Source organism: Mauremys reevesii, linkage group 24, assembly GCF_016161935.1.
Source record: "Mauremys reevesii isolate NIE-2019 linkage group 24, ASM1616193v1, whole genome shotgun sequence".
Taxonomy (NCBI): Eukaryota; Metazoa; Chordata; order Testudines; family Geoemydidae; genus Mauremys; species Mauremys reevesii.
In genome coordinates, this window is record NC_052646.1 from 639,218 (window position 1) to 652,057 (window position 12,840).

At 62.2% G+C, this 12,840-nt stretch overlaps 1 protein-coding gene across 1 annotated transcript; it reads left to right on the plus strand.

The window, feature by feature from the left end:
• The first annotated feature begins 3,483 nt into the window (after positions 1-3,483).
• Positions 3,484-9,553, plus strand: MUC1 (mucin 1, cell surface associated). Its single transcript, XM_039513178.1, has 6 exons — positions 3,484-3,804; positions 4,501-4,574; positions 5,015-5,154; positions 5,627-5,751; positions 5,876-6,022; positions 8,732-9,553. Exons 1-6 carry the CDS (start codon positions 3,484-3,486, stop codon positions 8,792-8,794), a joined length of 870 nt encoding a protein of 289 aa, XP_039369112.1. The 3' UTR covers positions 8,795-9,553.
• The last annotated feature ends 3,287 nt before the right edge of the window (positions 9,554-12,840 follow it).

Sequence of the window (12,840 nt, forward strand, 5' to 3'; positions counted from 1 at the left end):
AGTGACCTGCCAGGGGATCAGGACACGACGCCCCAAGAGAAGGGGGGATGTTAGCCCCAGGCTGGCGCTGGCTGCAGGACAGGCCCTGGCTGCAGGCTCAGGCCGAGAGCGTCTTTATGGCTCCCAGGACTGCGGAGCCCGTGGGCCTCCTGTGAACGGGCAGCGCTGCCCCTGGCTGGCCGGGCTCTCTGCATCGGGTGGGCTGCTGGGTTTGCGGCGGGAATTGCTCCGCAGGACGCCCCAGCTGGGCGCGTGGAGGCCCAGGAAGGACGGGGTCAGAGCCTCAGCCGCTCTCACTGCCTGGGGGGTGTCGGCAGGCGGAGGGGAGGCCAGGAGGGGCAGGGAGGGCCCTGCCCATGGGCTCAACGCTGTTCCTCCAGGCACCTTCCACAGCAGGGGGGAGGCAGAGGCTGCCGGAGCACTTGTGGGCAGGACGCTCTGGCCAGGCTGGCGCTGCCAGGTCCTGCTCTGGACCCCCAGCTACCGACGCCAACAAAAGGTGCTTGGGGAAGGAGCCAAGTAACACTCCACACCAATGGGCCGGAACGCAGAGGCCAGGCCAGGCCAGCCCCACACGGCTCGCTCCACACGGGGCACACGGGTGGGGGTGCGGGGAGCTCCCCAGGGAACCCAGGGGGCTGGGGGAGCTCTCCGGAGAACCCGGGGGTGGGGGCGGGAGCTCTCCGGGAACCCGGGAGGCGGGGAGCTCTCCGGGAACCCGGGTGCGGGGAAGCTCCGAGAACCCGGGGGTGGGGGCACGGGAGCTCTCCAGGGAACCCAGGGGCGGGGAGCTCCGAGAACCCGGAGGGGTGGGGGCGCGGGAGCTCTCCGGGCAACCCGGGAGGCGGGGGAGCTCTCGGGAAACCCAGGGTGCGGGGAAGCTCCGGAGAACCCGGGGTGGGGGCGCGGGGAGCTCTCCAGGGAACCCGGGGGGCGGGGGGAGCTCTCCGGAGAACCCGGAGGGGAGGGGGCGCGGGGAGCTCTCCGGGGAACCCGGGAGGCGGGGGGAGCTCTCCGGGGAACCCAGGGTGCGGGGGAAGCTCTCAGGAGAACCCGGGGTGGGGGTGGGGGTGGGGGCATGGGGAGCTCTCCAGGGAACCCGGGAAGCGGGGGCAGCTCTCTGGGGAACCCGAGCGGTGGGGGCAGCTCCCTGGGAAACCCAGGGCATGGGGGGAGCTCTCCAGGGAACCCGGGAGGCGGGGGGAGCTCTCCGGGGAACCCGGGAGGCGGGGGGAGCTCTCTGGGGCACCTGGGCAGTGGGGGCAGCTTCCTGGGGAACCCAGGGCGTGCGGGGAGCTCTCCAGGGAACCCGGGGGTTGGGGGCAGCTCCCCGGGGACCTGCGGGGCTTGTCTCTGCTGGGATGTGAGGCAGCTCCAGACGGGACCCAGGGGCTTCCGACACCCAGCTCCATGCACTGAGTCAGACTCCCAGACGTGGGGCTTGGGGAAGGTGCCTGATCCACAGCAGGGCTGAGGCACCCATGGTTCACTGTGCTGGGCCCACGTCAGACCCCACATCGGGGTGTTTGTGCCCCGGCAGCACAGCCCCTCTCCGAGTTCGAGCTGGGGGACTTGGTGTGTCAGGCTATGGCCCCAGGCACTCCAGTCACTCCCATCCAACCGGGGATCATCAGCACAGCCCCGGGACCTGCCCCCCACAGGACCCCCAGAGGACAGTGACGTTCCCCTTCCTTGTCTGATTCCTGCCTTGGAGCGGCTTTGTCCCGTCGGGGTCACCAGCTGCTTCCCTTGTCCCTGTGACCGTCCTGGCATTGGCTGAGCCCTGGGAACGTTCAGCCTCACTAGAACCTTGTGGCAGTGAGTTCCCCAGGCTAGTCACATGTTGTGTAAAATAACTGCCCCTGACTCATGGGCACCTGATGCCCCAGCTTCCCCATCCAGGGGTTTCTATTGCTCGCCTGCACCCCGTACTTTGTTCTGTTTCCTCCTGAACTGAATGGACCAATTCTCTCCTAGGCACAGCACAAGGCACCACCACCACCACTGGTGGCACAGACACAACCACCCTGCCCCCCGGCAACACGATCACCCCACCCCCAACCAACACGACCCCCCTGCCCCAAACCAACACGACCACCCAGCCCCCCGGCAACACGATCACCCCACCCCCATCACCACAACCACCCTGCCCCCAGCAACACAACAACCCACCCCAACCAACACAACCACCCTGCCCCCAGCAACACGACCCCCTACCCCCAACCAACACGATCACCCCTCCTCCACCAACATGACAACCCTGCCCCCGGCAACATGACCACCCCACTCCCAACCAACACGATCACCTCCCCAGCAATACAACCCCCCCACCCCCGAGCAACATGACCACCCTGGCCCCTAGCAACACGACCACCCTGCCCACCCCGTCCTCCACCAACACGACCACCCTGCCCCCCGGCAATACGACCACCCTGCCCCTCGGCAACACAATGACCCCGCGCCCAACCAACACGACCACCCCGCCCCAGCAACACGACCACCCCACCCCCAACCAACACGATCACCCCTCCCCAGCAATACAACAACCCCACCCCCAGCAACACGATCACCCCTCCCCAGCAATACAACAACCCCACCCCTAGCAACATGACCACCCTGGCCCCCAGCAACACGATCACCCCACCCTCCACCAACATGACAACCCTGCCCCCCGGCAACATGACCACCCCACTCCCAACCAACACGATCACCCCTCCCCCCAGCAATACAACAACCCCACCCCCTAGCAACATGACCACCCTGGCCCCTAGCAACACGACCACCCAGCCCACCCTGTTCTCCACCAACACGACCACCCTCCCCCGGCAATACGACCATCCTGCCCTCCACCAACATGACCACCCTGCCCCATGGCAACACAACGACCCTGCCCAACCAACACGACCACCCCGCCCCAGCAACACGACCACCCCACCCCAACCAACACGATCACCCCTCCCCAGCAATACAACAACCCCACCCCCAGCAACACGATCACCCCTCCCCAGCAATACAACAACCCCACCCCTAGCAACATGACCACCCTGGCCCCTAGCAACACGACCACCCTGCCCACCCCGTCCTCCACCAACACGACCACCCCGCCCCCAGCAACACGATCACCCCACCCCCAACCAACACGATCACCCCTCCCAGCAATACAACAACCCCACCCCTAGCAACATGACCACCCTGCCCCTCGGCAACACAACGACCCTGCCCCCAACCAACACGACCACCCCGCCCCTAGCAACATGACGACCCTGCCCCCAACCGACATGACCACCCTGCCCCCAGCAACACGATCACCCCTGCCCCCAGCAACACAACGACCCCACCCCAGCAACACGACCACCCCGCCCCTAGCAACATGACGACCCTCCCCAACAGACACGACCACCCCTCCCAGCAATACAACGACCCCACCCCTAGCAACACGACCACCCTGCCCCCTAGCAACACAACCACCCGCCCTCTACCAACATGACCACCCTGCCCCCCAGCAACACGATCACCCCGCCCCCCAGCAACACGACCACGCTGCCCCCTAGCAACACGATCACCCCTCTCCCCAGCAACACAAAGACCCCGCCCCCTAGCAACACAACGACCCCGCCCCCCAGCAACACCAAGCCCCTACCCCCTAGCAACACAACCACCGCACCTCTCAGCAGCTCCATTACAACCCCGGCCCCGATCCATTTCTTTCTCTCGTTCCGCATTGTGAACTGGAACTTCAACGACTCCCTTCTCAGCTCCAGCACCAGTTACTACAAGGAATTATCTTCCAAAGTCCAGAGCCTGGTGAGCACAGCACCCCTCCCTCCCCTCCCGGCCCCCTGCCCCTGCCTGCCAGCCCCAGGCTGGGGGGCTTCGTGGGGAGCTCCAGCGAGCTGCCGTGTGACGAGCCTTCGGGCCTCTGCTGGCTGCTGCAGTTCGGGCTCCACACACAGGGACCCCACGGAGCGGGGAGGGGAGACGCCCCCACCCCATCCCCAGGCCCAGCCCTGGGCACCAGACCCCTCAGCCCCAAAGTCTCCTGTCCTGGAGCAAGTATCAGAGGGGAGCCCTGTTAGTCTGGATCTGTAAAAGCAGCAAAGAGTCTTGTGGCACCTTATAGACTAACAGACGTTTGGGAGCATGAGCTTTCGTGGGTGAATCCCCACTGCGTGGGATGCATGTCCTGGAGCAGTGAAGGGAGAGTCCCTCAATCCTGCCTGGGGAGACACACACCCTGCAACCCTGCCCTGGCTCTGGGCCCCTCTGCCCCTCTCCAGCCGGCTCTGGGGAGACACCCCCCCCCGACCCTGTCCTCCGCTCTGGGCCTCTCTGCCCCTCTCCAGCCGGCTCTGGGGAGACACCCCGTGCCCCTGCACTCCAGAGAGGAGCAAGGAAGGTTGGCAGGGCCAGGGCAGATCTGCCAAGCTGGGTGCTCCCTGCCCCTCCCCCTGAGACAGCTGGGGTGCTGGCAGTGACTCTGTTCCCCTCTGTCTGTGACAGTACCTCAATATCTACGGCTGCCAAGGGTGCCCGAATGGGCAGAACTACCTGGGATTCACTGATCTGCGTTTCAGGTACAGTGTGTGCCATGCGGCTGCCCTAGCTGTGGGCTGGGGCGGGGGGGTGGAGAAAGGTGAGGAGGCAGCATGTGACCCTGGGGTGCCATGTCTGACAGCCCAGAGCTTTGGTTGCCTGAGCCCGTGCTGGGCAGGTGTACTGCCCTTGGGGGGAGGGGCGCTGGGGCAGGGGCAGGTCAGGGCATAAGGGGGGTGGTTCAAAGGGGTGGGGGGGGCAGCTGGTGCAGGGCCCAGTGGGTAGTGTGGGGAAATTGGTGCAGGGCCAGGTGGCAGGAGCCGGGAGGGGGCAGATGGATGGTTTGGGGAGGCCAGTGCAGGGGCAGGTGTGAATGGGGGAGCTGGGGCAGGGACAGGTGGGAATGGGGGAGCTGGGGCAGGGGCGCGGGAAGGGCCGGGACCAGTCCCAGTTAACGCCCCCTCTCTGGCACGCTCTGCAGCCAGGGCTCGGTGGTGACTGAGTCCGTCCTGCAGTACCGGAGCAACACCAGCATCAGAACCACTGACATTGAGCAGCAGCTGACACAAAGGCTGAACAGCCAGAACAGCTTTGGTGGACTCCAGCTGGACAATATCCGCGGTGAGCAGGCTCCAGCCAGGCCCCGCAGTGTCTCCACAGCCACGTGTCCGGGGGTCTCTGTGCTGGGGGCTCAGCCCATGGCTGAGGGGAGCTGGTGTCTATGGCCCTTGTGCAGAGCTCTGTGGAGACCGGGTTGCCCTCGGGGGCTCCTCCAGCTCCCACCAGAGGCCCCTGGCTGGGCTGCTTTGGGGTATGTGGACGGTGCCTGTGTCTGTCCCGGGGAGGGAGGGCTCCTGTGCCCCCGGCAGCGCACCCATTGAGAGCCGTCCTCGCTGACCTGCGCTGGGGCTGGGCCCCCAGCCATCACACTCAGGCTCTCCCCAGCACCCCAGGGTCAGGCCCCTTCCGACAGCCCCTGACTGTCCCTGGCCCTTCTGCCTGGCCAGCTGTGTCCCCTGGCCTGGGCCTCTCTGCTGGGATCCCTCCCCTCTGGGTCCTCTCCAGCCCCTGACTGCTCCTACTTGTGTTTTAGCCAACTCTGGCAGCTCTCCCCCAGCCACCACAGCACCAGCTCCCCTGGTGCCTGGCTGGGGCATCGCCCTGCTGGTCCTGGTCTGCATCCTGCTGGTGCTGAGCATCGTCATCTTCATCCTGCTGGTGAGTGCCCCCCGCTGCCCATCCCTCCAGCCTCAGGCCCCCACCAGCCTCTCTCCTCCCTGCCTGACCCCACCATTCCCTCTGCGCCCCATCCCTACTGACCAGCCTCCTCTCACCCGTCCAGATCGTCTGCTCGTGCCGCAGGCGGAACCGTGGGAAGCTGGATCTGTTCAGCTCACAGGCCTCGTACCAGCCCATGAACGAGTACCCCACCTACCACACCCATGGGCGCTTCAGCGCCCCCGGCAAGAAGCAGAATCCTTACAGTGACGTAAGCCTGGGCCTGCCCTGGGGTGCCCCCTGGCTCAGCGTGTGCCCCAATGCCTGTCCCCGTACACCCCCGAACGCCGGTGCCTGGTACACGGCAGCCCGGCCAGGCACACACTGGGGGTGCCAGCGGCGGGCACTGAGGGTGGAAGCCACCCACATTGCTCACTGGGGGGGGGGTTTTTGGGGGAGGAGGGGGTTGGTCAGCTCATCCCAGAAAATTTCACCAAAGAGAAGAACACAAACCCAGAGGTGGAGGGGAGGGGGATTAGTGCGCGATGGTGGCACGGTGCTTCCCACAGTCCTGATTGTCTCCCACCCAATGCACCCCCTGGGAGAGAGCTGAGGGGGTTGGGTCAAGGGCACGGGGGTCCCAGTGCCAGAAATGTGAGCACGGGGCCCTGCTGCACTATTCAGCTCGTCGGGGGGGATGTGCTGGGGGCGATGCGACGGGGGGAGCTCCTGGGGTAGGTGCGGGGGGGTTATGGGGTGCGATCCTGTGGGATTATAGAGCGACGTCCTGGGGTTGGGGGGGTGCATGTCCCGGGGGTGGGGGCAGGGGATTGGCCTGACTAGAGCCAGGGGAAATGTTGTTCTCCCCAGTCAGGTGGCTGCAGCCCAGGCCCCGACTGGCCCCAGCCCCCTTCGCTGTGTTAATCACTCACGGGGCAGCTCCCGGCTGATGTGAAACCAGCAGCTAAACAAACAGCAGCCAATGGGGCAGGCCGGTGACTCTGCCCTCCCCGCCCCCACGGCTCTGCCCGGGTCTCTGGGGGCCGCTAGTCCTGTCCCTGCCATGGCCTGGCCTGCCCTGGGCAGCACCAGCGTCCCCGTCCCTGCCTGCCCACTGACCGGCCCCCAGCCCTGCTGGCTTCTCCGTCCCTGGCAGGTCCTGTGGCCAGACAGGACGTTTGCTGAACGTTCGGCCCTAGTTCAGCAGGAATTCACTGGCCTGGGCGAGACGGGAGGTCAGATTCACTAGACGGTCACCACGGGCCTGCCGGCCTGGGACACTCGGACCTGGAATCTGTGACTCCTGCTCCTGTCCGTGGGGGATGAGCCCCCTGCCTTTCTCTAGAGGGGTGGGGGCTGGAGTGGGGCTGGGGTCAGAGGGTGGCACTGTGGGTGGGGGGGGTTGAGTGAGGGGGCTGGATGGAGGGTCAGAGGGTGGCTTCAGGATAGCATTGGGAGTGGGGGCTGGGTGAGGGTGGGGCTATGGAGTGGGGGTGGGGTTGCAGAGCGAGGTTGTGGGGCAGGGATGGAGTAGGGTGGGGGTGGGGCTGATGCCTGGCTCTGGGAGAAGTTGCTCTACCAATGGTTGCCTTGGCAGTGCCGGCTGCGTCCCCTGCTCAGGGCGGCCTGGCTGGGCTCTGCCCCTGGCACCGTGCCCATGGAGCCCAGGCAGCCCCGCTCCTGCCCCAGGGTCCCAGGCCAGCCCCACAGCCCCAGGCCAGCCCCAGGGTACCAGCTGTGAACATGGAGAGGGCTGGTCTGCTGGCCTGTGGGGTGCCGCATGTGGGGAGGATGGGGGGCCAGGGGGGCTCTGCTGCTCACTCCCTGCATCAAGCACAAACTGTTTTCCAAGTAAACCTTGGGGGTGGGGGGCTTGAGGGATCAGGGAACTTGTCAGCGATGATGGGGGGAGGGTCACCAATGTGCTCAGTGAAGAGGGGCCTAATCAGGTGCAGGGGTAGAGGACTTGGGGGGACATTATCCGCATGAGGAGCCTAGTGATGCCAGCACCACGAGTCCTGCAGTCTCTCTGCACGGCCATGGGTGGGTGCATCTGCAATGGGCCCCGCCAGCCGAGCAGCCTGTGCTGGGCCGGGCGCTGGCGTGACCTGGCGCTAGGCCGAGTGGGCAGCGGGGGGCTCATCAGTCACCGTTGTCCCTGTCTCTGCATTTGGCATGGCAGGAAGAAGCGCTGCTGCCCGATCCTGGTCGTGGGAGGGCCAGGCCCTGGTGGGTTCCTGTGGGGCTGGGCCCCAGCAGTGGGTGTTTGTGTTACTCAGGTCCCTGTTCCTAGCTGGGCTGGCTCCAGCTCCTCTGATCTGTGCAGCCAGTGGCTCAGGCTGTTCAAACACCCGGCCTGGGTAAATATTTACCTCTGCAGGCCGCTAATGGCTGAGACAAGAGCCAAGTCATGGGAAGGGGGGGGGGGAGCATAGCCAGCACAGAGGCACCTTGGTGTTGCCTGGAGGGTGGGGACGCTCCTGCCCTGGGAGTGCCCCCTCAGCCTGGACCCCTCGCCTGTGGGGCAGGGCAGGCCTGTGCGCGTCTGGGGGGCAGTGAGGGGCAGAGCTGGGCGCGTGACGAGTGCTGTATTTACAGTAGACACTGGGCTGTTTGTGGTGCCATTGGCAGAAGGCCAGCGCTTGCTCCAGCGGGGCCAGGTGCTCTGAACATTAACCCCGTGAAGCAGTCACAGCCCTGTGGGGCTCTGGGGTGGGGTCACCTTCCCCCAGCCCCACCATGTGCTCCCCGGGCTCCCGTGGGGCGGCGGAGCTGGAGCGGTCCCTGAGGTCTCTCCCTGCTGGCAGGGACGGGGTGGCCGGTATCGAACGTGACTGGGGCCTGTTTGCCAGGGCTCGGCCCAGTGAGCCCTGGTTTCCATGCCGACAGGGGTACTGGTGGTTGCCTGGCTGGGGGTCCTGGTTGCCAGGTAACGGTGGATTGGCCCAGCCTGGCTCTAACCCCTTTGCTTCCCCCCCAGATCACCGCCGGCAACGGCACCAACGCCTTCTACGCCAACCCTGCGACGTCAGACAATCTCTAGGGGCACCACCCCGAGGACCAGTGGGAGCAGAGCTCCCAGCATCGCCATGTACTTCCTGCAGCTGGACTCCAGGGTGCCGGGCGGGGCCGACAAGGCAGGGGTTTGCTGCACTGGGGAGGAGGGGGTTGCATTCAAAGTGTGGCGGGGTGAGGGGGGGGTGACTGCTCCCCCTACCCTGCAACCCCTGGCCCTGGGATTGGGCCATGTGGGGCGAGCACTAATGGGGCAAATTCCTAATGGGGGACAGTAAAGGGGCTGTCCCATATATCCCCCCCACCAACCAGCCTGGGCAGTGCAGGGAATATGACAGGGACACCCCAAGGGAGCCCCCCCATACTGCCCCGAGCTGTGTATGGGGTGTGTCCCCTGCTCCTCCCACAGCCTCGGGGGCCCTCTCTGGCCCAGCTTCCACCTGTTCCCAGAAGGTGGGAGCGAGCATCAGACAGTTCTGGAGCAGCCAAATTCGAATGCATGAAGGAACTGGATGAACAATGCAAGGGAAGGACCCTCCCCCCAATTCCAAGCCTCTCCTGCCTGCAATCACTTGCCAAATGCTGTATCCTGCCATGAGACCCCCAGTGTGCAGTGTTCAGGTTCCAGGGGTCGCGTTTGCCTGCACGGCTGGACTGGGGCTCCATTTTTATAATGTGTTCTGTAACCACGCGGCTCTGTGATGGCCGCCCCGCCATGACCGGGGGTCACAATGTCCTTGGGAAGGTCTGTATTTATAGTGCTTCACAATAAAGGGATCTCTGCTGAGTCAGGCTCTAGGTTGGTTTTCTCCTGCACCTCTCGGACCTCTGCTTTGAAAGGGTGGGAGCAGTGGCTGCCCTGGGCCCGTGATGGACTGGGTGGGGCTGTGCCAGAGTCGTCCTTCAGTGCCATTTCTTACTGGCTCACCGCATGTGACGGGGAGAAACCCCCTGCCACTGCCCTCCTCCCTCCAGCTGTGTGCAGAGGTGTGGAGCCAGGCGCCCAGGCTGGGACAAGCTGAGACTCATGGGATGGGATGGGCACGGCACTGGGCAAACATTGAAATGCCAGAAAACAAGGAAACAAAAGTGAATAGTTACTTAAGGAAATGACTGTGGGGCTAGGCCCAGGGCATGGGGCCAGGCAGCCTCACCCCAGCCAGAGCCTTAGATCCCTGGACCCCTGAGCTCCCCCATCCCACCCCACCCCCAGAGGCAGGTTACTGGGCTCCCTGGATCCTGACTCAGGAAAGCTGCAGCTACAGCCCCAAACCCTTGTACCCCAGGGAGGGCCTGACCCCACTCTCCTGATATGGAGTGCACGCAGGTGGGGCTGGGGCCCATGGCCGTCACCACGCCCTGGGGGTCTGTGAACTCATTCTGGCCCCTCGATGGGGAGGAATTGCTGCTGTCCCCTGGCATGTTTTGAAGCTAATTCCTCCCAGAAGCAGTCAGGTGGGATGAGTGGAGAAGCCTGTGACAGCGTGGGAATTACGAATAATATATTGGAGGAATAGTGTGTTTCTCAGTTTCCCCCATGTGGGAATGGGTAACTAGTTATGGGGGAAATAGTTATTTGCTCTTTGCAGAGACACAGGCATGACTCACCTCAAGCTGCCTGGGAACCCATGGAAAGTCCCAGAGGACAATGGCCACTCTAATTGCCCGGACTCTTGGCACCTAGCAAAAAAACTATCCTGGATGCGCCCCACCCCCCCACTTAGGAGCCAGATGGGTGTGACCGGCTGGGGACAAAAGACTGGGGAGGGGCCAGGTGGGCTTCTTACCTGTGGGCTGCTGGCGACTGGGCCTGAAGAGGAGTCAGAGGGCTCTGGGCTGACCCAGCTGGACTTCGTTGTAACTTTCTGTTCTCTGTGGTAACTAAAGCTGCTCTGTGCTGTGTCCAGACACCTGATAACCCTCCTGCTCTTACCCCGCTGGCTAGGGTGAGCAGAAGTCCCGATTTTATAGGGACAGTCCTGATTTTTGGGTCTTTTTCTTATATTGGCTCCTATTAACCCCCACCCCCTGTCCTGATTTTTCACACTTGCTGTCTGGTCTGAGAGTCTCTGCAGAGCCAGGAAGTCGGGATGCAAGTCTCCATGGGTGTCCAACTCGCCGCAGGTGGACTCGCCGCAGGGAGCTTACAGTGTGACCCAAGGGTGCTGAAGGTGCCAGAGGTTCGGTCCCAGGAGGCAGTGAAGCTGAGGGGCTGAGCCCATTGATAGTGTGACCCTAAGGGGGGGTTGAGGGGATGAGGCAGGTGGGGATGGGCCGTTGGGCTAGGCATGAGAGGATAAGGCAGGTGGGAGTGGGCTGTGGGGCTGGGTGTGAGGCAGGTATGGCAGGTTTGTAGAAATTTTGGTGGTGCCCAGAACCTGCCCCTGCCCAAACTCCATCCCCCCACCTGCCCAAAGCTCTGGGAGGGAGTTTGGGTGGGGGAGGAGGTCTGGGGTGCAGGCCCTAGGCTGGGGCAGGGGATTGGGGTGCAGGCTCTGGGAGGGAGTTTGGGGATGGGGGGACACCTGGCCCCAAATATTGGTGGAGCTGGGTCCCTGGGCTCTGAATATTGCTGGTGCCCAGGCACCACGTGGGAATATAACTCGCTGCCTATGGGATGAGGTGGGGGGTGGGCATGAGGGGACGAGGCAGGTGGGGGTGGGCCATGAGGCTGGGTGTGAGGGGACAAGGCGGGGGGGCATAAGGGAACGAGGCAGGTGGAGGTGGGCCGTGGGGCTGGGTGTGAGAGGACAAGGCAGGGGAGTGGGCATGAGGGGACAAGGCGGCGGGGTGGGTGTGAGGGGACGAGGCAGGTGGGAGTGGGGGTTGAGGAGATTGTGACATTGCACTCCATATGTCTTATGGAAATATGTTTATAAGTGTGAATATGATGTAACTGGAATAAGCTTTATGCAAAAGGTCTCTTGTAAGGTATCATTAAAAAGCTTATAATCTACTGAGTGTGGTCATCCTATTTGTATGAATGTATCGTTCTTGTATCTGAAGCTAGAAATACGAAGTGTAACTCTGAGGTCTACTGTAGTTATGCAAAGTGTGGGCCATTAATGGTGGTTTGGAATCTTGATGGTTCCCATTGACCAGGACAATTGGTTGTAAATGTCTGTTTACTTGTAAGCCTTCCTGTGTTCCTGTGAGTCAGGCCAGAGAGAATGGAGGCTTGGGGTCTCACAGGACATGTGACCATGTCACCTGGTACTGGAATCCATCTTAAACCTGGTGCTTTTCCATTTCGAAGGAGGGGTGGGGACCCAGAGAGATAAAAGATTCCCGCCTTGTGCCAAAGCTATAAAAGGGGGTGGAAAAGAACAAAGGGGGCTGCCAGTCATGAGAAATCCCCTAGTTACCACCTGAGCTGGAGCTAACAAGAACTGTACTGGGGAAAGGATTGGGCCCAGACTAAGGTGTGAGTATCAACTTGTCAACTGCTGGAAATGGGTCACAGCCACCTTGATTGAATTGGCCTCATTAGCACTACAAAAAGTAATTTTCCCTCTCTTGATATTCACATCTTCTTGTCAACTGTTGGGAATGGGCTACATCCACCCTAATAGAAATGGCCTTGTTAGCACTGACCCCCTACTTGGTAAGGCCACTCCCATATTTTCATGTGCTGTGTATTTATTCCTACTTACTGTATTTTCCACTCCACGCATCTGATGAAGTGGGTTATAGCTCACAAAAGCTTAATCCCAAATACATTTGTTAGTCTCTAAGGTGCCACAAGGACTTCTCATTGTTTTTACTTTTACAGACTAACACGGCTACCACTCTGTAGTCAGTAACAGAAGCTTCTTGGACCATCTGAGGGTAAGATTTACCTGTATTCAGTTTCTTAAATGTATTCGGCTTAGACTTGCGTGTTTTTGTTTTACTTTGCTTGTTAACTTACTTTGTTCTGTTATTACTTGAAATCACTTAAATCCTACTTTTTATATTTAATAAAATCACTTTTGTTTATTACTTAACCTAGAGTAAGTGATTAATACCTGGGGGAGCAAACAGCTGTGCATCTCTCTCTATCAGTGTTATAGAGGGAGGACAATTTATGAGTTT

What these genes read in the sequence shown, in the direction of transcription:
- MUC1 (XM_039513178.1), top strand. Translation starts at nt 3,484, where the DNA reads ATGACCACCCTGCCCCCCAGCAACACGATCACCCCGCCCCCCAGCAAC. An exon ending in CTTCCAAAGTCCAGAGCCTG is followed by an intron (nt 3,805 to 4,500) that starts GTGAGCACAGCA and finishes TGTCTGTGACAG; the next exon opens with TACCTCAATATCTACGGCTG. An exon ending in CCAGCTGGACAATATCCGCG is followed by an intron (nt 5,155 to 5,626) that starts GTGAGCAGGCTC and finishes CTTGTGTTTTAG; the next exon opens with CCAACTCTGGCAGCTCTCCC.